The 26,073-nt window shown below is 40.7% G+C and overlaps 1 protein-coding gene across 4 annotated transcripts in view; it reads right to left on the minus strand.

Annotated features, from left to right (window-relative positions):
- AFF3 (ALF transcription elongation factor 3) overlaps positions 1-26,073 on the minus strand; it is a 455,751-nt gene that overhangs the window by 36,075 nt on the left and 393,603 nt on the right. For all 4 annotated transcript variants that reach the window (XM_065580880.1, XM_008167381.4, XM_008167383.4 and 1 more), the window contains 5 exons: positions 17,935-18,100; positions 9,094-10,134; positions 6,894-7,018; positions 3,397-3,598; positions 746-870 (listed from right to left, as the gene is read on the minus strand). In XM_065580880.1, coding sequence (XP_065436952.1) covers positions 746-870; positions 3,397-3,598; positions 6,894-7,018; positions 9,094-10,134; positions 17,935-18,100 — 1,659 coding nt within the window. The remainder of the gene's footprint in view (positions 1-745; positions 871-3,396; positions 3,599-6,893; positions 7,019-9,093; positions 10,135-17,934; positions 18,101-26,073) is intronic.

Below are 26,073 nucleotides of genomic sequence, written 5' to 3' on the forward strand. Positions count from 1 at the left end.
TTGTAACTGTTTCTGATTGCATTTTGTCTTCTAATCCATACTGATGAGCTGTTTCCCGGGGAAAAGCAGTCTGGGGAGGCTGCTGCAATCTACGCAGAATCACACCGCTCGGATTCAGAAAGGTAAATATACGAAGATCAGGTCATTACAAGGCAACACATCTAGTTGAACCAATGGGAATTTAAGCTTTATTTTGATATATAACATGCTAAAGTACCGTGAAAAATGAACAAGCAATTTTAAATCCTTTAAATGAGAGATGGCTGCAAACTGGAGCCATTTTTAAAAATCCACTGAACTATAAGGAGGGATGGGGGATTTGATTAAACAGTGTCAAACTCCTTTGGTTTTGGCTTTACAATACCAAAACCAGCACAATTCCTCATTTTTCCTCTCTGTGACTATAAATAGCAAGCGACCTTGTTAAAAAACACAATAAAACAACACAACCTCTGGATACAAATATATTTCAGGCTCAAGAAACAAAACAAAATGACCTCTTACCAAACTTGATGGTGTACAGTCCTAGTTAGTGTTTGGAGAATTCGATGTGTAACTTGCAGTAACAATAACAGGAGTTATACAATTTTTTCAATTTACAATGTAATGTGCTGAAAATGTATCTTACTATGATGGCATTGGCCATGTCTGAGCTCCTGTTGGGCAAGATTTATTTTTATTTCATAAAACATTAGCACTTAAATTCCTTTTTTTTTTTTTTTTTTAAAAGGGCATCTTTACTTACATATCATCAAAGATGAGCTTTGTTCTTCTGCAGTCTTTGTGTGCCCTGGATAAAGATGGCCAAGGCTCTGTTTGGGAGTGTGGCTTGTTGCAGAGAACACTTTCTGAATTGATGTGAACTGCTTTCTAGACAACAAACAAGACAGAACACATTGAGAAATTGACCACTGAGTTAGAAAAAGCAACTGATAAACTATGGAAATTTGTCTGCATTGTGCAGTAAATTGCAAGTTAGTTTGCTCACTATTTCAACAGGGAATACACAAAACTAGCTTGTCACTGATAGCCACAAATTCACAGATATTGCACATAGTTATTGGTAAAGGGCTTTAGAGTTTCAAGTGATATGCAGAAGAAACAGAACAGAATTATTAATCACTACCTGAAGGGCCATAACACAATGAGTGTAGTTATTAAATCATCAACCCGTTATGGTTATTCTGCATGTCAAGCCATGTTTCAACATCCAAACTGTTTGGGGTTTTTTTGTTGTTGCTGTAACTTTCCACCAATTTGGGTTGTTATTCTTATTTGACAGTAACTGCAACAGAATAAAATTCCTTCTGCTTCAGACAAAAGAAGGAAATGGAATGAAGGTCTCAACAGAAAGCTCCATGATCTAACCACCACTTCCTGCCTAGCATTCTCTGCAAGTAATCCACACGATCACTTGGTCATGGCAGTTAGGCCCCAGATGGGCAGATTTGCTAAAACAAAGCCAACCTTGACATTTACAGTTCATGAGCTCTCAACTTCTGCATGGGACATCCAGCTCAGTTCAGTGGGATAGTTTTCAGATGAATAACCAGATACATAAGAATTTTATTATAAGAATTATTTAAAATGTTGACCAAATGGAGCATTGCCAGGCTATGCAGAAAATCAGAGTGGAATGCATTAGCTAAGGGTGTGGATCATAAAGCAATCACTTTTTACTTCTAATTTCCAACACATTTATCTTTGAGGACTTTAAATTATTTTCCAGATATCAAATACCGGTAATTATAACTCTAAATGAGTTCATAAACCAACCTCTAAACTTAGGTGTTTAAAAATTTACATTTACTTCATGATAGAAGAGAAATTGGTGAGTCCAACATATTAAAAATGCCTTTTCAAGGCCTTTTATATAGCCTATTTTTCAAATACTTAATTTTATTTATTTCTCTTTATTAAGTGTCTTTGTGAGAGACTCTAGGAACACTTACCTAATTTAGAACAACATATTTAAGACAAAACAACTCAAAGTTAGATCAGAAACAGTTACTTTTTGTCCCCACCTCATTACCCGCCTCTCTTCCCCCCAAAATCTGCCTTTTTGGAACAGGCCAGTTGCCCTTGAGCAAAAGTGACTTGAGGGGCTCAGGCTAAAGTTCAGTTTCCTGGGGTAATATGGAGGCTCTTGAAGCCTGTAATACATCAAGACATAAATAATAATAAAGAATATATTTGGTGAAAATATTCAACACTTTCTCTTATTATTTCTTCTGCCTTTTCATGGAATGTATAATGGTTAAAACCGTGTTCTCTATGCAGGAAAAGATCATGCAACAGAATTCCTCATGTAGTTTCCTGTGGATCATTTCACTGCTGGAGAGGGAAATGCTGAGATTAAACTCTGCTCATGAAACTGACCAATTTTGTGGCCTGGAAAAGCTGCAAATCTCTAGGGACCCGCTGAAGAGCCGGATCATCCACATGAAGGACCTATTCCTTTAATCCATCACCAGTCTCCCTCTTCCCCCACATCCGCGCAGCTGCCTCTTAACTGCATGGCAGCACAGCTACTGGGTGCCACAGTCCCACAAACCCCCTTCGCCTACAAGAGGTGTTCCAAAAAATGGAACGGGTGTGCACCAAAGCTATTATCAACTCCATGATTATTATTAATTTTGGGCAGTATTGGTGGCAAGTCGATGCATGGAGAGTGTCCATTTCCCTTTCCCATGCACAGACCCTCAACTCTAAGGAGGAGCCTTTGATGGAAGGGGAAGAAGGATGCAGCAGGAGTAGCACTCTTTATTGCTCCCTGTATATGGAGCTTCAGGGGTTTGCACTGGTTTTCTCCAGAGAGGAAATATTGGGTTGAGCTTCCTAGCTTAGAAGTTCTACTGTTCATTGGTCTGATTTTGCATTCCTTTCACTCCTAAGACTCCTGTTTCAGGAATCTAGTTATTCAAGAAAGGCAGAATTGGAGCACTTGTCTATTTGCCACCTCTGTCATTTCATGCACAGGTCTGTACATTTATTGGAAATATATTTATGAGGAAAACTATTTCAGGCATGCAAACACACACAAGTTCAATTCAGAATGCCAAGATCAGCAGCATATTTTTCTTGTACAACTTTTCTATGTTTACAGACGTCTGAGTGGCAAAACATGGAATTCCTTACTTTTTCCTTACTTCTTGCAAACCTTGGTTGTGTACTTACCTGCTCTATGGATTTCCCTCCACCTCCTATTTTTCAGGTCATTTTTAATCCTGTTATGTCTTACCATTTTCCCAATGGAAAAATCTTACTTAATGGAACATTCATTATTATGTTCCTTTCCATGATATTCTGCAGAAATATCCAGGGCTGTATGAGCAGTGATACAAAGAGAAGAAAAATCAGCCAGGTTTTATACTATGATCAACAACATAAACTTACATTGCAGTCTGCAGGATGTGGCTGTGGCTGGATTTCACTCTTATGTTTTTTGCTGGAGGACAAGGAAGGTAATAGACTGCTGCCATTAGGTCTACTGGAAGAAGTTAAATCATCAGTGGAGTATTTGTGTTTTGATGCATCAGAGAGGGGTGAGATGGGTGACCGAAGCATTTTCTCATTTTTATTTATTGGTATCGCCAAGCTGGAAATGGAAATTACAGTAATGGAGTGTCACATAGCTGACTTTGAGAAAGGTAAATGTTTTATATATTATCGAAACTTTGAATTTAAAACCTGCTGGCAGGATGAAGTCTACTGATGTCTGGAAACAACTTTATAGTATCAGGATCAAGAGTTCATTTACAAATTTGGATCATGTTTCTTCTCTTTCCCTCCAGGGTAAATTGTCATTCTGGGGTTACTATAAAGTCTATGTCAGAGTACTTGAAAAAATAAGGAGATAAATGGGCAATTGCTCACTGTCTTTTAAGGGTTACTTGGAGAAGGAGATGAGGCTCTAAAGTGTAAGTTTAGGTTATGGAGTCCTATTTCACAATAACAGGTGACAATTTACAAGCCACAGCAATAAAACTATATGTGAATTAAACAGGGAATGTGCTAGAAGACAATTGGGATGTCTCTGTATTCAATGACTAGGCTTTGATCATTCAATTTACGATAATTTGGTGCAGGTTCTGCAGACAAAGAAATATGTGCTAGTGTAATAGACAAAGAAAAGTATGCTCACAATGGAAACAAGGAAATGTGTACTGCTGCATCTTCTAAAAGGGAAAGCTGTGTTACAGAAGCCTTTTTTTTTAGGGCTTGTCTATACTTACCGCGCTGGTTCGGCGGCAGGCCATCGAATTTCTGGGTTCGATTTATCGCGTCTTGTCTGGACGCGATAAATCGAACTCAGAAGTGCTCCCCGTCGACTCCGGTAATCCTGCTCGCCGCGAGGAGTATGCGGAGTCGACGGGGGAGCCTGCCTGCCGGGTGTGGACCGCGGTAAGTTCGAAGTAAGGTACGTCGACTTCAGCTACGTTATTCATGTAGCTGAAGTTGCGTACCTTACTTCGATTTGGGGGTTTAGTGTAGACCAAGCCTTAGAGAAGCCACAGATAGGAAAAGCCAAGCAGGTAGCAACAGTAGCAATAAACTGTAAAGAAACTTTTCATGTGCTAATTTGAAGAAGATACTTAACTGAAAAATTAAAGCAACACATAAAGTATACATTTTTTTAAGAGCGAGAACTTTTCATTGAGCCTAAATTTGTGATTAAGAGTAAACAGAATATTTTAATACAATATGTTTCCCTGCCACATTCCCTTCAATCCAGCCTATTCCTTTGAATGTACATTTCTCACTTCTTTATAGATACAGTATCAGACACTACCTCCTGAATGTGGTTGCAAACGTGAATATGATACAAAATACACTTTGTTTTACCCCATCATTTCAGAGAACAGAACTAATTAAACATTCGGCTCCCAAACACTTGTTCATTTATCTTACGAGTCTTTAAAAACTTGAGGTGGCAGAAACCATACCTCTTTACTAGAGCTTTTTAGACCTTCATGGGCTCATAAGGCAGTACTTTTAAAGTGTGGCTAAAGGAATTTTTTTGTAATGGCCTACACTTTTTATGAAAGAGAGTTAAGGTGAGCAAATAGTGATTTTTTGGTAAAAAAAAACAATGGATTTTAATGTTAATTGGAATATTTAGGAGCCCCTTGCTGACACTCCAACTTGATTTCCTTTTTCAAATAGAAGCTTTGCCCTGGTCAGCTGGGTTCATACAGCATCATCAGGGCGTGAGGCTAAAGTAGCCTGAAGAAGCTACAGCTGCTTTAAAGTGCAACAGCACTAGGAAGGATGATCAAGTGGTTAGGGTACTAGCATGAAACTCAGGATGACCTGCGTTCAGTTCTCTGCTGTCTGAGTTTCTGTATGACCTTGGGAAAGTCACATAGTCACATAGTCTCACTGTGCCTCAGTTCCCTCTGTAAAGTTCAGCTCTGTAAAATGGGGATAACAACACTGCCCTACCTCACAGGGATGTTGTGGGGATAAATACATTAATGATTGGGAGATGCTATGGTAATAGAAGCCATATAAATACTTTGGGGGGAGAAGGGAAAAGAGAATTGGGGAAGGAGGGGAAGGGAGCATTTAAGAACTTATTTGTTGTCTTTTCGATATACAATTGCTATTGGAAACCATGCATGCATTACATGTGACACACATTCTATCACTTTTAGGCGGTGTGGAATTAACCCCAGGAAAAAACTGGCTCAAACAAAACATGTCAGAGTATGACGATCATTTTGAGAATGTATATGATGTAAAATGTAGGATACTTTGGTAATAGAATACATGGAATAGTATACATGCATCCAATCAACCACAATAAAATACACTACTACATGTGATATTTTTACTTTATGTAACATATGTGAGTTATAGGACGACAGAGAAGCTGAATGCATATTTTTGAATATGCAGAACATTTGAGATTGTTCCTTTGCATTTGTTCAATATTATAAATAAGAGTTGTTCAGTTCCTACAGTGATGAAAGGAAGAGAAATTCCTACACATAAATGAATACAAGAAATACTAATTATTGTTGAATATTAGACGTTATATAAATTACAAGGTATCTCTTTGCACTTGCACTATAAAATATAATAAAAAGGGATTTTTAAAATATATTAATGACCTGCATGTACTAAGCAGAATGTAACTGAACTCTAAGAAGATACATGACTCAAATTGCTTGCTAGCAATCTCTGAAGAAACCAGGCATGATTGAGATGACTGATTGATAGTATGGCTGCTTGCACAAATCTCTGCAAGGTGGATTTTCATGACTCATTTCATGCTTTGCATCCTTTGGAAATTTGGCTGTTTTTATAGTCACACAAAGTTGTGTGTCCTAAACATACCAAATAGTATGGAAAATAACTTGCCCATAATCTTTAGATTGTCTGATCCTTAAGATATGCAAGAGTTGAGAATTCCAGGCATCAATTCAAGTACTTTTCTTCACTTTGTCCTCAGAATACATAGATTAATTATTATATTTAAACTGAGATATGTAAGCAAGCTCTAATGCTGAAACTTATAACAATGTGGTGGAGGCAAAAAGGACTAAGGATGGTACCCTAGCTGAACTGATGCCCAGAACATAATGCCTAGGAATACTCTAATGTCTCAGTTTATCCTCCTGTTGTTGCTATAATGATTTAATCCAGGATCCAACCACTTGGAACTCACAACTTCTTTATGTAACAGAACAAAAATATTAGTACAATTATGCTAGGAGCAGCTAATTCATTCATTATACGAAAAAGGAGAGAAAATGCATAAGGATAATTTTTACACATAAAATGTGATAATTAAAAAAAATCTATTCCATCAAATGCCAAACAACACATCGCATTATGATTCAGTTAATTGTGGAGACTGAATTTTAAATAACAAGGGAAATGCATACCTATGTTCATTCCTGTTGCAATGATTTGCTGTTGAAATACCTGGGGCAGAGGCAATTAATCGTGAAGAACACTCTCGCTCTAAATGAGTCTTCTTGATCTCCCTGTCCTCTTCTTCATTTTCACACTGAATGAAGAGAAAAATGATCATCTATTGACTTTTATAGGTGACACAAGTCCCATGTACAGAAGCAAAAGATTGCTGGCTATTACAGGAAATTAGGGCCTGTATTCTGGTGTATCCTGGTATTAACTATTATTTAATTTTATTTATATAGTCCACAGACTATACAGACATGCACCAAGATAGTTTACTGTCTTGAAATGCTTAAAATCTTAATAGACAACCTGCAAGCAAAGGAGTAAGAAAGAAAATGTGACAATTATTTTTTAACCATTTCTCTCCTTCCATCTCTAGACATTATCTTTTTATGTCCTCATTTTTGTCCATTTCCTCTACATTTCTTCCCCAAACCCATGCCTGGTTTCCTTTCACTCTATTCCTTTCTTCCATGGGCCCCATGTCCCTTGTCACCGTTTCATAAGTCCTACTATCTCTCTCCTTCCTAGAGTCCCCCCAGACATTGTTATTGTTTCCCCTCCCTCCTTTGAACTCCATAGCCATTTCCATTGTTAGCACCGTCCAATCTCCAAGAGTGATTGAGTTCCTCCTGTTACCCATTGGGTGGGCTTCATTCATTGCTTTGCTACATGGCAACAGCATTCTGTCTGTTTTACACATTACAATCAGGGCAGCTTTTAAGGCATTAGTATTGTGTCTACAGCCTGGCTCTCATTCATGAGGAATGACGATCATCCTACATCTTTAGTATCCCGTGGTCGTGTCTCTAGTTTAACCATATTTTTAGGGGAATGGTGGTAGTTGCGGTGGTTAAGCCTGTTTCTGCTTATGCCACTTTGCCTGCTGTACCCTTATGACATTCATCTGTAATTGGTGACATGCTGTTTCCTTGTCTTATGCTGTTTATTCTGCTTTTTCATCGTGCCTTCCTGTCGTCTGTTGGGTATACAACATGGCAATATCACATTTACCCTCCCTATGTCATAGTGGCACATCTATGCTTTTGCTTCTGCTACTCTTTGACCATTCCTGGTCACTCTCCCATGATTACTGCATGCTACTTCTTGGGCAATGCATACTGGATGAAATGCAGACATTCCTCTGAAAGAGGGGAAGCTCAGTGGGTCTCTGTATGATGTCTGAGCTGTGTTCAGAACGGTCCCTGGGGTCAGATCTGCACAAAGGGACTGTAAAACTGCTCTAATTGGGCAGATGGGGATTCCCATAGCGTAGGGAAATACTCAGCTGGTGTAAAGCCGGTGCATTTCTGCAGTGTGGGGAATGTAGGTAAGTCCTGGCTGCAGGACAGATGTAACTAAAGAGCTGCTGCACTCTGGCTATCCCTGGCTAGTGCAATGGCAGCTAGAGATGGCATCTGTGGATGCAGAACAGACATTGGGCTAAATTCTGGACTCAGTTATACCTGTGCAACCCCACTGAGTTAAACAGTATTGCACTGAGAAAAGTTGTCAGCCCAAATGGATCATGAATTTACATAAATTAAGCTCCCGCTGATGTCAGCAGAATAGCTGTATGCAGAGCGTTTGCAGGATTGGGCCCTTTGTTAACATCTTGAGATGACATAGGTGCTATCTCTACCTCCCTTCTCCCACACGCTCGTAATGAAGACATAATATTGGCTTTGATTACACAGCTGCATACACTTCATTGTCTGATTTAGGCATCATCTTCAGATGTCCAAGTTTTGAAAAAAACACTAATAAAGGGTACTATTTTCATGAGGAGGGAATGACAATGTGTCAACTGAAAATGCACTATGGGCTATGGCATCTTTGACCCCTGCTGGCTAGAAGTTTTATTTTTGCTTTTCAATGTTTTTTTCTCTCCTGTTCCTTGAATGACTGTTGTTGGTTCAAAGTCACACATAGTAGGGGAGTGAGTGATGATGAAACATTGCTTCAAAAATTTGAATTCAAATCGGATATTATTGTTAAATGCATGATACATACACATATTATATTGTTTGGGTAAACAGATCATATACAAGACATAGATGATTAGATAGATTAGATAATAGATTAGATAGGAAGACACAAAATATGCCATTCAACTTTCCCCTGCATCCCCTCCAAAACCAAAGAAACCCCCATACAGCTTACCTTGCGTTTCCTTCTAGATTTTGGCACAACCTTTTCTGCTGGTGGGTAAGTACAATTATTCTGCTGAAGGCTGGCTTCTTCTTTTCCTCCAGTGCTCATTGCCAGTGACTCCTCAGGTAAACGCTCTGGAACTCTGGACAAAAGAGTCAAATCAATTTTGACCCACAGTGATTTTACCTCATCACTGTCTTTCAGAGGAGACAGGAGCTCATTCCTGCCAAAAGGAACTAGAGTATAAAACTGTTCCTCCAGCTCCTTTGCTATATCATTACTAGTCCTGGCATTAATGGAGCCAAAGGCACTGCAGCTGCTGTTAGTTTTGTTGGTGTTACTGCTCACGGAGTCCTTCAACCTCTGATCACTCCCACCTGAAGCAGAGGCCACAGTTTGAGGTTTGGGCAGAGGATATTCCTCTTGTTCGGATTCTGAATCTGAATCTGAGGAAGATGATGAAGACGAAGACTCCGTCTCGATAAATTCCTTGGATTTGGGGGCAGTTTTGCTTGGCCCTCTGGTACGTCTCTTTTCGCACGCAGCGACAGAGCGGGGCTCTTTTCTGTGCCCAGTTCTGTTGTTGCAGGGCCTGGCTTTAGGTTGTTCACAGATGTTATTTTCCAAAACTACTTGGCTCAAAGCGAGATCCTCAGATGTATGGCAGTTCAAGGCATCCCCACCAGAGGTCCTCTCTGTTCTTCTTGGCTGTTTTTTACAAGTCGTCCTTCTCTGAGGGCCGCTGTCTCCAGAAACAGCAGCAGCCGTAGGAGGTGATTTCTGCTTCCCTCCTTTATTTCCTGGCGCTTTATTAGCAGTTCTAGGCCTCAACTCCTCTTTGCTGGGGTTCTTAATTTCCTTGTCTCTAAGGTCAGTTTGGCAAATAGCTGGTATTTTCTCACATTCCTGTCCTTCATCCTTTATTCTGCTGTAATACTGATTACTCTCCAGTCCATGCTTATCATTTTGGTTAAGAATAGATGTTTTGTGAGGATTAACTTTATTTAGCCATTTATCCAACTGCCACTTGTTTGATGATGGCTGCTCAGGCTGAAAGCAAATCAAACAAAACAGTATTTAATAAATTTCCAGCTGTGAGGGACATCACGGTCTGTATTTGTATAGGTTCTCTATATGTTCAGAGTGAAAATAACTAAATTGTAGGGCTTGTACTGTGTTTTTTTTAACTGTGGCCATGCTGTTCTCATTGGGCAAGCTAAGAGTTCAGCTCCTGGAATTAACCCTTTACCTGGTACCTTGGGGTATGAGAGAAGCATCTCCATGAGGGTGGTGGAATCAAAGAAAAAAAAAAAGAATGATGCAAAAGGTGAAAAAGACAGTTAAACAGACAGTGTACAGTTAGTGCCTGTTTAAGTTTACTGTCTTTATTAGGGTACCCAGCCATGGAGTTGAATAATATTCCTCTGCTATTAACAGGAGCATTGACTTTAGGAGCAGAACGGAATGACTAAAGTGCAGGCTGTTAGAGACAGGGTGTACTGTAGAAGTGATATTTTCAGTTTTGAATGAGGTTGGGAAGGAGGACAGCTACTGTGATTCATACTTCTTAAAAGGTGATTCATGCAGTGTGCTATTGACATCCACTTTACTGGGAAATGCTTCCAACTTTCCAAATAAAAGAAAAGATAATGGTGATAGAAAGACAGAAAAAAAAAAGGGATAAAATCAAGGCTACAGAATGAAGAATAGGGAGGAAAAAAGGGAGATGTATTTTGTATCTTATAACATTGCTAGTAAAGACAAGAATACTTAGTCACTACAAGGGAATTTTAATTGCATTATTTAACTAACTTTCTAGGTACTGCTGTTTTCTCCCCCTGGTATACAGACACTAGAATCATGTAAGATCACCCAAACATTTTTGTGTGTGGAGATATTGTCAGTTATTCATTTTACATATATTGTGTAGCTGTTAATTTTTCTCCTCATTTGTGTCATATCATGTTCCAGTTTTAAGAGTGCATCTAAAGTACAATGGTGTTTGGACAGTGAAGAAGTGGGATAATTATTATTTCAAATGCAGCTATGGCTAAGACAATAATGCCCAAGTGCTTCTTAGTACCTCTTGCAACCAGTAATTTGAATGAAATGAAACAAGTGGTGGTGGAATAAGAATGCAAGGCAAAAAATGACACAATGGAACAAAATAATACCACTAAAATCCCACTGAAGACAAGGTTTGGATAGGGTCTCACTAATATATGAACCGTCTTTTGTGGCTGTAGTCATAAAAAGCTAAATTTCTGATCCCACTGAAATCAATGGGAAAATCTCCCAAAGTCCTCAGTGGGACCAGATTTTGCCTCAATATTCCATTAATTTGAAATAAATAATCACCATGCATGCTATGTAGCTGACATGAAAACCATCACTGGGCTAAATTCTGCCCTCAGTTATACCATGAAGAATTTTACTCTTGTTGTCTAATTTTTCTTATTAGTGAACAACCTATGGTAAAGGTTCACAGGGAAATAACATGCCAACTTTGTACTGTCCCGTTGATGTCCCACCCAATCTCCTGAATGCAACTGGTCATCCACAAATTTTGTATGTGGCTGCACTTACGATCCCCTCCTCCAGTTTTAGATATTGTCATTCTCTAAAACTCTGTTTCTCACAATTCATAATTCAAAATTACAACATCCGAAAACAACGAGGAACAGCTGAGTGACATGATTTTACAACGTGGTGCTTCCCAGTAGTGGTACTTCCACTGTCTACCACTCTGCCACCAATGTACATGCCCACTACATAGTAGTGCCTCAGGCAAAACCCCTCTAGTACAAACTGTGTTGCCAACTCTCCCAATTTTAGCATGAGCTCATGATATTTAGTACTTTTCTGAAAGCTCCAGCTCCTGGAATCATTGATTGGGTAAGTAATCCCAGCTTTCATTTTTTTAAAAGGAAAGTTTTTAGAACTCGTGCTTTGGAAAAAAAATCTTGTAAATGTGAACCCTAAAAACAAAAGGTAAATAAAAAGATCTCAAATAAAAATCTCTCGTGATTTGCAAGCCAATCTGATGATTCTGGGGGCTTGACGTGATTTTTGAATGTTTGCAGTTGGCACCAATGAAGTCAATATACAATTGGAATCTATTTGTTCAATTAATGTATCCAACTGAAAAGCTTTGCAGTTGAAAAATCATATACAAGAACCTGCTTTCACTAAGGCAGACTGTTTTGCAATGGGATGTGATAATGATTGGTAGGGTGAAATTGGCAAAAATGTTTGCAAAATTTCACTGGAAACTTTTCATCAATTCATGTTGTACCCCCCAGAAATTTCAATTATTTGTGCGGGGGTGGGGAAAGAACCTGGCCCACACCTGATCCACTGGATTAGAGTGACCCCTGAGCAAATCATAAGGCACTCAACTTATATCACCTCTGTTCCCCACTTTGCATTGGTCAGCACAGCATTAGTCAGGGGAATATTCTGCTCTCCCCAGTGGGAGCCGCGATCGGCCGAACCTGCAGACGTGGCAGGTAAACAAACCCGCCCGGCCTGCCAGGGTGCTTACCCTGGCGAGCCATGTGCCAAAGATTGCTGATCCCTATATTAGAGTCTACAAAGTACAGCTGGAGGCACAAGGGCCACAGATCCAGGGGAAGCCTCCAATGCACGTTCTCTGGAAGGGATTGGGGGGCAGAGGGGCAAGCTCTGTGAAAACTATGGTGTCTCCTGCACTTACTATTGGAAAGAGGGACTTAGAGACTAGGCAGCATAGTAGGCCCTATGCAGCATGGTGCCCTTTTCTTTTAAGAAATAAAGCCACTCTCTGTTGTTCTTATTTATCATTTGCATTACCATACTGCTTATCAAGAAGCCCCTATTGAGATCAGGGGCCCTCTTATGCTAGGCACTATCCATACACATAATGAGAGATGGTTCCTGCCCTGGTGAGTTTTGCCATTGAGGCCAGGGTTTCAGTCCTGGAACCCGAGAATGTTTGCCTAACAAAGTCAGGTGTGTGGAAGCCAGGACAGGCTCTAGTGTTTTTGCCACCCCAAGCAGCAAAAACAAAAAAAAACAAAAAAAACCCGCGATCGCGATCCGCGGCAATTCAGCGGCAGGTCCTTCGCTCCGAGAGGGAGTGATGGCCCCGCCGATGAACGGCCGGACGTGCTGCCCCCCTCTTCATTGGCCGCCCCAGGCACCTGCTTGCTACGCTGGTGCCTGGAGCCGGCCCTGGTGGAAGCTAAAAACCAGTGAGTCCCACACTCACAATAGTATGTTGCACCCTGCTGATTCAGGGAGGGCAGAGCCCTGCAAATCTTGTTAGCTTTGACAGATGCTGGCCAGAGCCTAAGGCCCAATATTACCTCCTGGGATGATAGTGTCGCAGAAAAACACTTATAGGTACACTTGAAAAGAAGAAAACTGGTGTATGTGAGTCAGTACAGAGAAGCAGAACGGGACATTTAGTCTTCACAGCCTTTCCAAGTGCCTGGGCCTGGTTCAGTACAAAGCAGGACAGAGAAATCCATGTCTTTTGTGTTGTTGTCACTAGAGTCAGCTGTGCTGTAGCAGCCACTGTGTCTCTGTCCCATGCAGCTGCTTTGCCACTTCTCTCCCAGCAGCTACTCTTCCAACCCATGCTTCATAGCAGCAGATCATGCGACAATGATAAAGGCTCACTGAAAGAATCAGGTTTTCTTCTAACACTGAACAAGGAGTGTTAGTAGAACTTTATTATCCCTAATGCTACTGCAAACCTTCTCAGCCCCTATTCCTACTTACAGATTTAAAGAGTTAGGATACATAGGCTCACACTGCACAGTGGGAATTGGAGGAGGCTCGGAGAGGAGGCTGCCTTAACACTCTCTCCCCCTGCTTAAATTTCCAGTGACAGGGGAGGGATGAAAAACAGAGAATCCTCTCCAAGGGGTGAGTGGGGTAAGAGGTAAAGGGGGAAATCTATGGGGGAGGAGTGGGAGGCGCCACTCAAAGTGAGATGCCTGGGAAGCAGGAAGGTCCACCAGGGGTGGGGATAAGAAACCTTGTGGGAGGGATGGAGTGATAACTGGAAACTACACGCTAATAGCTTAAAGCCTCAACTAGATGGCACCAGGGCACCTGCCCTTCCCTCCCCAAAACAGCCATCCACCCAATTACAGTTGTCTCTCCTACACCATACACACCCCAATCTATTACTTCTGCAGACTTCTAAACAATTCCTCCCTTACAGAGACCACCATGCTAACTTATTGGAGGAAAGCACAACAGTGCCAGACTCCTAGAATTTGGAGAGTAGGAAGTTTAGTCCCTTCAAGGAACTTCAGATCCAGTTATCCCTCACCATCCCAAACCCAAATTGTCATTGGAATGAACAGACCTCACTCAAGGATGCCACACATAGCATCGGTCCTTCAACTAGGCACATGAAGTCAATCCCTCTACCAGCACCCTCATTCATGGCCTCCATAGAGAGAGAGGATAGCACCCTCAACTTCTGGATGATGAGTGCATGTTTGGCAGTCTACAAAACAGGCCAGTAGCAGGGCCGCCTTGATCCTGCCTCTGTCTCAGTCCACAAATTATGCGGAGACCCTTTTGCTGGTTCAACACCCTGTACAGTTTATTTACAGTCGCATCCTACCACCTTCACAGCATACCTAAGACCTTTCCCAGGCAGAGGAGAGCAATGTCTCTCTCCCTCTTACTGCCCGCTTCCCCCCTGTGCTCTTCTTTCCTGTGTCTATTTGTGGGCTCTTGGCTAAAGGCTTAATTGGCCTTTCTGCCCTGCCCCGCCCACAAATTAGGCATAGCCTTGCATAGTCAGCTTCAATCTGCTTCGCCTGATTGGGGCTGCTGTGAAGAGGGCTGACTCAGGCCTTTGTACCTAGCACTCTGTTACCTAGCTCCACTCACAATTTGAAACTGGATGAGACCTCTGAACTGACCTGCATCACTGAAACCTGGTTGGACGCTACCTCTGACTCTATTCTACCTCACTTACTCCATACACAAAGATCCCAAAATGAGCTAGAAAAATAAAAGAGGAGGTGGAGCAGCAATCTTCTTTCCCTCTAAACGCAAAAGATGCCCCACCCCAGAAATAAAAACCTTTGAATATGTGCCTATGATCTTTGAGGTGAGGGGAAAAAAAGAACCTAAGACAATTTGTAGTCTACAGATCTCCATATGAAATCCCTATAAATGTCCCTTATGGACTAATAGACCTGATGCCCAGCTGGAACGACCAGGTCCATCGTTCTTGGAGAGATCCCTTCTATGTACACATTGACAAAGATACACTAGCAACCGATTTTTCGTCCTATAGAAAAATCATAGGTTTCACACAGGCCGTTTCTGAACCTGCACACACAGGCAGATACGTGCTGGACCTGAGATAGCAATGGACATTTAGGACATCACAAATGTCCTGCTCTGCTGGATCAACCATCACCTCATTCAGGTCAAAGTCATGGCCTTCCCCAGGCCCTCAAACCATATGTTCTAATGACAAGGGACCAACAATCTGGTAGAACAGTACAATCACCTGATGACCATAATTATCTATAACTTCAACCCACGTAGAGGTAGCCCTACGGATTTTGAGAGGACGTGTGAAAAATACTTTGGGGGAGCCAGTTCCTCCAAGTTCACATGACCTCTGGTCCTGATTAACATCCTTTCTGCCCAGCATCATGAAAACTGTAGCCTGACTCGGTCAATTAACTTCCCTCCTCTTATGCTCTTTACCTGAAGAAAAGAGAACTAACTATTTTCAATTCCATGCCGTACAGACACGGACTCACACACACTTCCATTTTGGCTTATGTGGGTGCCCATCATGCTGGATTTTCCCTTCACACCAATTTCTTCTTCTCCATTTCCTCACAGCAGGTCACTGGTCTTTTCCCCTGTTTCTTCCTTCTTTGCCCCCTGCTGGCCTACGACCCCCTTCTCCTTTTCTTGCCTCCTCCCTCCCAATTTGTAGGTGTGTGGAGACTCCATATGGAAGGAAAAGATTGAGACATAAAGGCAGATGTCCATAGTGGGGAACTGGAGAAAGAGGATAGAATCTGCAGGGAAAGGGTGAGAACTTGAGTGGAAGGAGACCAATGGGGAGAGGAAGAAATAGGACAGTAAAGAGAGGGAGAGGGGCAAGGAGAGCCCAGGAATGTAGAAAAAGAGGAAAGAAAAGGGAAGGCCAGAGGAATAGATTTGGGGGAGGGGAAAGGAGAAACCAAAAATTAACTGAAAGTGAATCTGAAAAATACTGAGAGGCCGAGAGAAGGCAAGAAAATTGTTGAGTAAAGAAAGAACAACAAAAACAAGGGAGACATGCTACAGTATGCTCTTGGGACTTTTGTATTTGGTGTCAAAATGTTACATAACATACATACTGTATTTTGGATTTTTATAATAAGGGAATGTAATTCTTTATGATGAGGAGAGATTGTGAGACACGGTTGTCATGATCCTGTGTCGTATGGTAAAGGGGAATTACCTGTCTGGGGTTGGGATGTGTTTACAGTCTTGATGCTGGATTTTTGAATACTTTTACATATATTTGTGTGTCTATGTATGTGTGGGTCAGGGGAATATATAAGGTTGTTTGCAGCCTTAAGAGGTTATCCAGCCAAGCCTCCTGCACGGAGGCAGGAGCAAGTATACCTAGACCGTTCCTGACAGATGTTTGTCTAACCTGTTCTTAAAAACCTCCAATGATGGGGATTCCACAACCTCCCCTGGAAGCCTATTCCAGTCTGTAACTACCCTTATAGTTAGAAAGCTTTGCCTAATAGCTATTTAAATCTCCCTTGCTGCAGATTTAGACAATTACTTCTTGTCCTACCTTCAGTGGACATGGGGAACAATTAATCACAGTCCTCTTTATAACTGCCCTTAACATATTTAAAGACTGTTATCATATCTCCCCTGCCACTGTTCATTTCTCAAGACTAAACATGCCTTGTTTTTTAAACTTCTCTTAGGTTTTCTAAACCTTATATCAGGGTTTTTTTTTTGCTTTTCTCTGGACTCTCTCCAGTTTGTACACATCTTTCCTAAAATGTGGTATGCAGAACTGGACACAGAACTCCAGTTGAGACCCCACAAGTGCCAAGTAGAGAGGCACAATTACTACATGCCTTACGTGCCACATGCCTGGTACTACATCCCAGAATATTAGCCTTTTTTGCAACTGCATTACACTGTTGGCTCATATTACATTTGTGATCTTCTAGAGCCGTCACATACTTTTTCAGAAGAACTACACCCTAGCTAGTTATTCCCCATTTTGTAGTTGTGAATTTGCTTTTTCCTTCCCAAGTGTAGTACTTTGCACATATCCTATTGAATCTCATCTCGTTGATTTTAGACCAATGCTCCAATTTGTCAAGGCCATTTTGAATTCTAACCCCATCCTCCGAAATGCTTGGAACCCCTCCCAGCATGGTGTCATCCACAAATTTTATAAGCATACTCTTGACTTTATTATCCAAGTCATTAATAAAAATATTGAATAGTACCAGACCCACGACAGACCCCTGCAGGATCTCAATAGATACGTTCTCCCAGTTTGACAGTGAAACATCGATAACTACTCTGAATACAGTCTTTAAATCAGTTATGCATCCACCTTATAGTAATTTAATCTAGATCACATTTTCCTAGTTGGCATATCTTTTTGGTGTTTGCTTTTGTTGAGAAATGTATTTCAGAATGGACAGGGGATCCCTGGGCCTCCCCCATTCCTGTTTTTCTTTTTTTTTGGCCTCCCCCACAGCCTCCCTATGTTTTCTTGGCTGGCTAAGAGCCTGAGTGGGTGTAATAGCTCAGCTGCCACCCTGAATCATAAAGCACAGGAGTCCTTACCTCTGGGCTGGAGTAATGAGAGGGCTTGCTGCCGTCACTCTCACTGGAGCTGCTTTCACTCTCTGAGTCAGATTCGGAACTGCTCTCGGATTCACTGGAGCTGCTGCTGCTTGACCTCTTGCTGGAGAGCCCCGAGGTTCTGCTACTGGGCTGCGGCACGACAATGCTGCCAGCCCCACGCACAACCCACCAAGGGGGAAAGAAAAACAAACAAACAACATAAAACAAACAAAAAAATAACAGTTCCACTTTCTGCTATTTTTAGGGGGCTAGCTCACAGCTGTCTGAATATTGGCAACCTGGGCTTTGCTGTTTTTAAAAATAAGTGGTCAGATGGGTTGAAAATAACTTTCTTTTAATGGCAAAAATATCCAAGTTGAATGTTAGTTCCTTACTAATACACCATTAGCAGCTCTTCCTTCGATGAGAAAAGGATCATATTTTCATTTCCGGTTGCCTTTTTCATATTTAACAGAAGTTTGAAGAGTACATGTCAAGTCCGACCGTTTAAAATGATCAAATTTTAGAAAAAACAGAATATAGAAAACAGTCTCACAATGTCTACTGAATACTCATTAGCCCAGAGGGGAAAGCAGCAAGATGGTAAAGATTAAGAGTTAGTAAACTGGCATGTACTCCATAGTACTTGTCACTGGTCAATTTAAAAAAAACCCATAGAGTAATGTCTCTTTGGAGCTTTCTGCTGACACCACTCTTTTGTATTCTTTCCATGTATTAGTTAAATAGAGATGATTTAGTTAGCTATATGCACAGCTATATTTACACAGACCTCTGCTAGATCTAAGGCTCTGATCCTGCAAACACATAAGCATATGCTTAAACACATGAGCAGTCAATAGGACGACTTAGATTCTTAAAAGTTAAGCACGTCCGTAAGTTTTTGCAGGATTGGGTCATTAAATTTATGGAGCCACAGACCACAGGAAAATATATTCTTTTCACAGGTAACTAATTGACCACACATATTAAAGTATCAGAGAGCCATAAACATCTGAGATGGAAATGACCTACGTATTGAGTCATACAACACATTCCCCAGGCAATGGAGGCTTCCCTGAAGTACAGTACATTTTCGAGTGATTTGTCCAGCCTGGTTTTACGTGACTCATATGAATGAAGCTTTAACTTCATCCCGTGGGAAACTACTCTGCAGCCTAACAGCGCTCACTGCAATACGTTTTTCCTACTATTCAGTCTAAATTTGTCCTCCTAACTTATTGTTGCTGTTTATTATTTAAACTCATTACTCAGAGTGATCACCTTAAACCATTCTCCTCCCCCCCTTGGTATTTACACCCTTCAAATATTTGTAGACTGTTATTCTGTCCCCTGGCAGATATCTCTCAGCCAAGTTATACATATGTAGCTTTTCTGATCTTTCCTCATAAGTCAATACTACCTCCAGGTGCTGGATCATTTTTATGGCTCTTTTCTGAACTCTTTCCAATTTGTCTGTATCTTTCTGATAATGGGAAGCCCAAAACTGAACACGGTATTGCAGGTGTGTTCTCACCACAGCCACATAAAGAGGGACTATTTCCTTGTTCCTTGATGCAAACCTCCTGCATATGTAGAGCTAAATTATACTGACTTTTTGGCTGTAATATCATATTTGAAACTCATGTAGTTTGCTGCCCATTAATACCCTTATATCGCTTTCAGAATTACTGCTTCCAGGATTCTCTCACCGAATAGGTGCATTTTGGATGATTTCCCTCCACAGATATTAGCTTGCATTTTTTTCAAACTGAATCTCATTTTGTTATTTACTGCCCATGTTTCCAGATGCCTTTGATTTATTTCTCTGTCCTCACTGGTGTCTGAAGCAACTCCTAATTTAGTATCAAATGCAAACTGAATTAAATGGCTGTTCACTTCCTCTTCCAGACCATTAATACAGATGTTAAATGAGTCCAAGCCAAACACCCTGGTATCCCAGTAATCATATTCTCCCAGCTCAGAACACCACTGTTTATCATTACCCTTGCTTACATCCTTCAATCCATATCTGGTCTTATCATAGTCTTCTTATCCAAGCTAATATGAATTAATTTTGAGAGATATTTTGTCTCAAATAATTAATTACAATTCAAATATACTACATCTAGTGCTTTCTTTTCATCCATTAATTCCATCCAGAAAGCAAGAATCTGATACCTGAGCCAAGTCTTTTGAGACAAGAAATTTATGGGTAAGATTCTTTCTTAAATTGAGATCCACTCAGTGCAGGAAAGAGGAAAGGCAGTCAGAGAGCCAGTTATAGCTCCCTGATTCTCTGCTCTGTGGAGCTCCTGGTCCCTGCCCCAGCAGGCTGCTCTCACTTAGGCCAGCTGTTAAAGGTCCACAAAGGACCATCTGCCTGATATGAACCAGTGTAGCAGCACTGTAGCCATGTTCCCTCCCACCCCTAATATGTCCCCTTCCTACAGTCGTTAATTTGTAATGAAAAAGGTGCCAGGGCTCAAGCAATTAGGTGCCGGGGTTCAAGTAATTTTTTTACTTTCATAACTGACGCAGCAAACCCAGAGGTGCTGGAGCTATGAACCGCTCGGCCCTGGCAAGTCCTGGCACAAATTAAGCACTGCCTTCCTGCCTCTTGGCATGTCCCCTACCCAGGACCGGGCATAGGAGCTGGTTCCATTGGCTTTATGATAACTGAGCCTCCCTGCACTGGGAGAATTCTCATCTCAGTATCTAGCTCCTTTGTACTGCCTGGGGGCAGAAAGGAACCAGACCACATAGGAAATCTGGCCCTGTGTATTTTGATTAAAACAATAAATAAAATGTAGCGAATGAAGCGAGAGCAGCTGGAATTTATTTACATTTGCCTAAGAATTCCAATCAAGGATCCCCTTTCAGAGGCAGAAATTTTACACTAACAGAGGCCCATACCACTTAGATAGTCTAGTGCAGCAGAGACTAGTAAAGGATAGTATACAATCCCTTTTCTATGCTAAGGTGTTTATTATCATGTCCAGACGTACCCAGACACAGTGAGTGCCTTTAAAAACTCACCAGTTGTTGGTTTTACTATTATTTGTAATATCTCCTTGTTTAATTGGTTAAATGTGGGAAACACAAAATTTTCAGAGCACCCATTTGTAGAGCAGTGATAAGAGACACATAGATACTTGAAATAATAAGCCTGACTGGAAAAGGACTCCTGAAGTTTGTTCATTACTTTGGGACCAATCAGTAGTGTGCACATGTGATAGGTCCAGTAAATCAGAGATGGGCATTTCTCACTTTCTTTACTTACAGTAATAGATTCTAGTTACTAGCCTTGCTAATGAAATGGTGAGAACAAAGTAAGTCACAATGTGACAATTCTTTCAGGAAATGTGAAAAGACAAGTGCTTTTTCTGATGGAGTGGTTTAGGGAGCCAGTGTTCTGAGAGTGTCCTACTTTAATAGATTCTTAGTCCTTCTCAGAAAATCATTGTCAGTGTCTCTCTGACAAGCTTCTTCAACATCACAGAACATCTGCACATTTATGTCCTGCCTCTGGTGGTTGTGGTTTTAATTTCTAGCCCATCATTTTTGTTTGGCATTGATTAAAGTATTCAGAATTCCTAGACAGGGGATGAGGGATAAAAAGCAGTAATATTTCTTTCTTGTTGTGACATGAAATGTTTTTTCTAGGCTGTTGAATAGAAATCATTACTACAGCCATACGTATAAAATATAACTCTTGAACTCTTCACAAACATCTGGAAATCTATATTTGCAGCTCTAATGGTAGCCAATATGCTAAAAAAAAAAAAAAAACTACACAAATGTTTTTCTATTTCAATTGATACTGTGATAATCTCCTATCCCCTTACTATCTCCAGGGCTGTGAATGCACCATGATTTTGAAAAGTGTTCATTGGACTTTGGTGGTTCAGTATAAAAACACTTGCATGTTTCCTTTTACTTTCTTTTTAAAAACCATCGACCATGGATATGGTTCAATCATAGAATCATAGAATCACAGAATATCATTCAATGAATGCTACTTTGAACTTCTCTTGTTTAAGCATGCTAGACCATGCAGTCAAAATAAAACATAGACATGCATTTTAATCCCTGTGACAAACAACATACACAACAGTATATGGACTTACGTCTTAGAGTCAATTATTGCATGTTGGAAATGGTATTTTTATTTTAAGCAACTAAACAAAAATATGGGTAGTAACACCCGTCCAAAGCCCTGTCATGAGAATACCCACTCTGATTGGCCTAAGAGAGCAAGACATTACTGTACAGAGGGCGTCAAAAGCTCAGTGAGGTACTTAGGCTACGTCTACACTATGAGTTAGAGGTGTGATTCCCAGGTCAAGTAGACATACTGACACTAGCTTTCATCTGAGCTAGCACACTAAAAATAGCAGTGTAGCTGTGGTAGCACAGGCTGTGGCTAACAGCCCCACGTACATACCCAAGGGTTGAGGTGAGTTTGTACTCAAGGCAGCTAGCATGGTGCTTCCGCTGCCTGTGCTACTGTGGTTATACTACTATTTTTAGCACACTAGCTCAGATGAGAGCTAGCGTGTGTCCATGTGAGCAAGGAAACATACGTAACTCTTAGACAGAAGAACATCGAATGCATTGCAGTAATCCAGCTCAGGGTAACAAAGACATGCATTATGGATATCAGGTCAGGATGCCAGAGAAAGCGGTGCAGTCCGGCAATATTATTAAATTGATTCAAAGGAAATAAAGCAGTCCTGACTACTGCTGACCCTCTAGAGCCTGTTTCACCAGTGCCTTTCATTTTGGTAGCATTTTATCCCCACTTTGAAGAGCTATAAATGATAACCAAGATTGCAAGAGAGTGGAGAATCAGGCCCTTGAACTTCAGTGTTAGACCCTGATCAAGGATCTACCCTCTGAAACATCTTCCCATCAAAGACTGGGAAGGCTAGGAAAATGTTCACTCTTCCTGCTTTCAACCCCCACAGATCTATATAATTTCACTTTGCTAAGGTTTAAATTTATCCAGATTTTTGCTTGCAACTTGCTGTTTTGCTCAGTAAGACAGTCCCTTTGACACTGTATAGTATATTAATTTCCATGTCTGGAAATTGAAAAAATATAACTGGTGTCATCTGCATAGCAGTGATAATCTAAACTATTCTTGTTCTAAATCTGACTCTAAAGGCCCATATACAAAGCAGCATGAAAACTATCACAGCCAGAGCAGACCCGTGGGAAACTCCACAAGTGTTCCAGCCACTAGATGCTACCATGATGAGCGCCAGAAAAATGGCTCTACAAAAATATAGAAATAAATATATGAAAAGTGACAAGTGGAATTCTCAAGAGACTGAGACTAACCTATGGGGTATGACCAATATTCAGTTTATTACATACTGTCATAATAACTGGTGTCATCTGCATAGCAGTGATAATCTAAACTATTCTTGTTCTAAATCTGACTCTAAAGGCCCATATACAAAGCAGCATGAAAACTATCACAGCCAGAGCAAACCCGTGGGAAACTCCACAAGTGTTCCAGCCACTAGATGCTACCATGATGAGCGCCAGAGAAATGGCTCTACAAAAATATAGAAATAAATATATGAAAAGTGACAAGTGGAATTCTCAAGAGACTGAGACTAACCTATGGGGTATGACCAATATTCAGTTTATTACATACTGTCATAATACTATAATAAAACTGTCATAGCCAACCTGTTCTTCAGCTGGTTCAACTGGATCTGATGACCCAACACGCCAAAGGACGCTGATGGATCTTAAAACACCAAGAAGGATAGGACACTTCTATCCATTATGGTTTGCACATCATTAATGACCCTGAATGGGGCAGGCTGCAATTTAGCTTACAGATCATTACCTTCAAGATGTGCCACCATGTTTTCTAGGATCTTGGCCAAACATTGCAGGTAAGAAATCAGCCTTGAATTTCACTGTAAAATTGGATAGAGCAAGATCTTATTTAATGTTCAACACTGCCACAACCTTTAAGCCAGCAAAAGAGTGATAATTTGCTTCAATAAAAGAGGGATGTTGAGATAAACTATGTCAGAGGGAACATTCTGGCCCATGTATATTTTCAGGAGTCTCTGTGGAAAAAAAAAACCCACTGGAAGAAGGAGTGAGAAGAGCTGCCTTTGCTAAACAAACGACACTGGTGGGGATCAGGTCAGTTTTGAGAAGTAAATGTGTTACCAGGAAAAGAAGTTGCTCTGGGTCTGAGAACATTGAAGATGTGGGAAATAGCCTGGAGAAGGGAGTAAAGAGATTTCAAATGTTCCAAGGGCCCAGAAAATCTATTGCTGGCCTTGGAGAAGATTAAAAATCAAGAAAAATATGCCAGACAAGAGTTTCAGTAAGAAAACAACCATTTGATACAGAAGGCCAGATCCTCCGCTAGTGTAAATTGACATCGCTCCACTGACTTCAATTAAGTTACATCCATTTGCACCAGCTGAGGATCTGGCCCACAATAGGTAATAATGTTTCAGACTCTGTGATAAAATATGCCCCTAACGTTAAAGAAACCCTGCTTCCAGAGTCATTTCTTTCCCTCTCCCCCAACCCCAGATACATGCTTCTATAGTACAGTAGCATTCTTCCCAGTCCTTAAAACCAATTGGGGGCCATTACAACACATGGTTCGCTCCTTCTTTGTGGGGAGCAAATTCTGCATGGTAGTTCCTCAAAGTACAAACTGACAGCTTTGTGCCAAAATTTGTATCATTATCATTAATGCCTGGCACTAAAGATAGTGAGAGTCTCCCATGCACGCAGTTGGGAATTTCCTAGTGCTGATAATTAGCAATGAATCACAGAGACAGGCAGCAATGGAAGTGCCCTCTTCTTGCTAGCATCCACATGTATCTTTCAAATACCCTTCACTGACTATCTATTTAAAACATGCTCATCACTTTGTACTTCAGGATTGGGCCATTACACTGCTGTAACCTAATTTCTTGAAATACTGGTTCTAGAAGGCAGTAGAATACAAAGGAACAGTATTGGAATGCTAGCCTATCAGCATCTTTGATGGAAACTTTATTTAGTGCTCCCATCTGCAGATCACCAACTGTCTCCAGGTTTTAATATATGAAAAATGGCTTTGAGGCTAAAGCACAAAACTGAGAATCAGGAACCCTCTATTCTAATTTCAGCTCTTCCATGGACTACCAGAGTGATCCCGATCTGGCTAATTGACTTCTCTATGCCTCCGTTTCATCACCTTCAAAATGGGGACAATAATATTTACCTGTCTTACAGTGTATTATGAGGTTTAATTCATTATTGTTTATAAAACACTTCGATAACTTTAGATACAAAGTAGTACAGAAACAAGGTATTATTATTACATGGTCAGCAAATTATCTACCTGCTGATATATCCTGTGGTAACATTAATGACTGATTTTAGGTATCTAAGTAAATTGTTTTCAAAAATGCTATTTGTTCTTAAAAAATGGTTTACTAAAGACAAAGTGGGTAGCCCTGCCATGGCGTCCTATTTGGGACTGAACACGCAAAGCAGATCTAATCACTTCCCTTTCTTCAGCAGAACTGTTCCCATGAGTCTATTAATATCTTTGGGAAACAGAGAAATGTTTTCATACTTCATTCATATAATGGATGAGATTGGAATGGAAGTCATGATGAGTGAGAGTCCTGGAGGTTGTTTGGCTTGTCACAATACATTATGCTTCTGTAAAAGTATTGCATTAGCTTAGCAGTGCCACCCTGGCACAGTGCAGCTAATAAAGTACAGCTGCCAAGAACAGAGTTCAGAGACTCCACCTATATTTTAACACTGTCCTTGGGAGTTGTTTCAATAGTTTCTGCTGACAAGACTGCGAGTGTTTAAGCATAGGGGGAGGGATAGCTCAGTGGTTTGAGCAGTAGCCTGCCCAGCCAAAGGTTGAGAGTTCAATCCTTGAAGGGGCCCCTTAGGGATCTGGGGCAAAATCAGTCCTACTAGTGAAGGCAGGGGGCTAGACTCAATGACCTTTCAGGGGTCTCTTCCAGTTCTATGAGATAGGTATATCTCCTTTTTTTTTATTATTATTATTATCTAATAATGCAAATCTATGGCAAATCAGCTCTCCTTACAGAATCAGGTTTGTAGCATTTATGATGCTTGTAA

This window comes from Chrysemys picta, chromosome 1 (assembly GCF_011386835.1).
Source record: "Chrysemys picta bellii isolate R12L10 chromosome 1, ASM1138683v2, whole genome shotgun sequence".
In the NCBI taxonomy this organism is placed as follows: domain Eukaryota; kingdom Metazoa; phylum Chordata; order Testudines; family Emydidae; genus Chrysemys; species Chrysemys picta.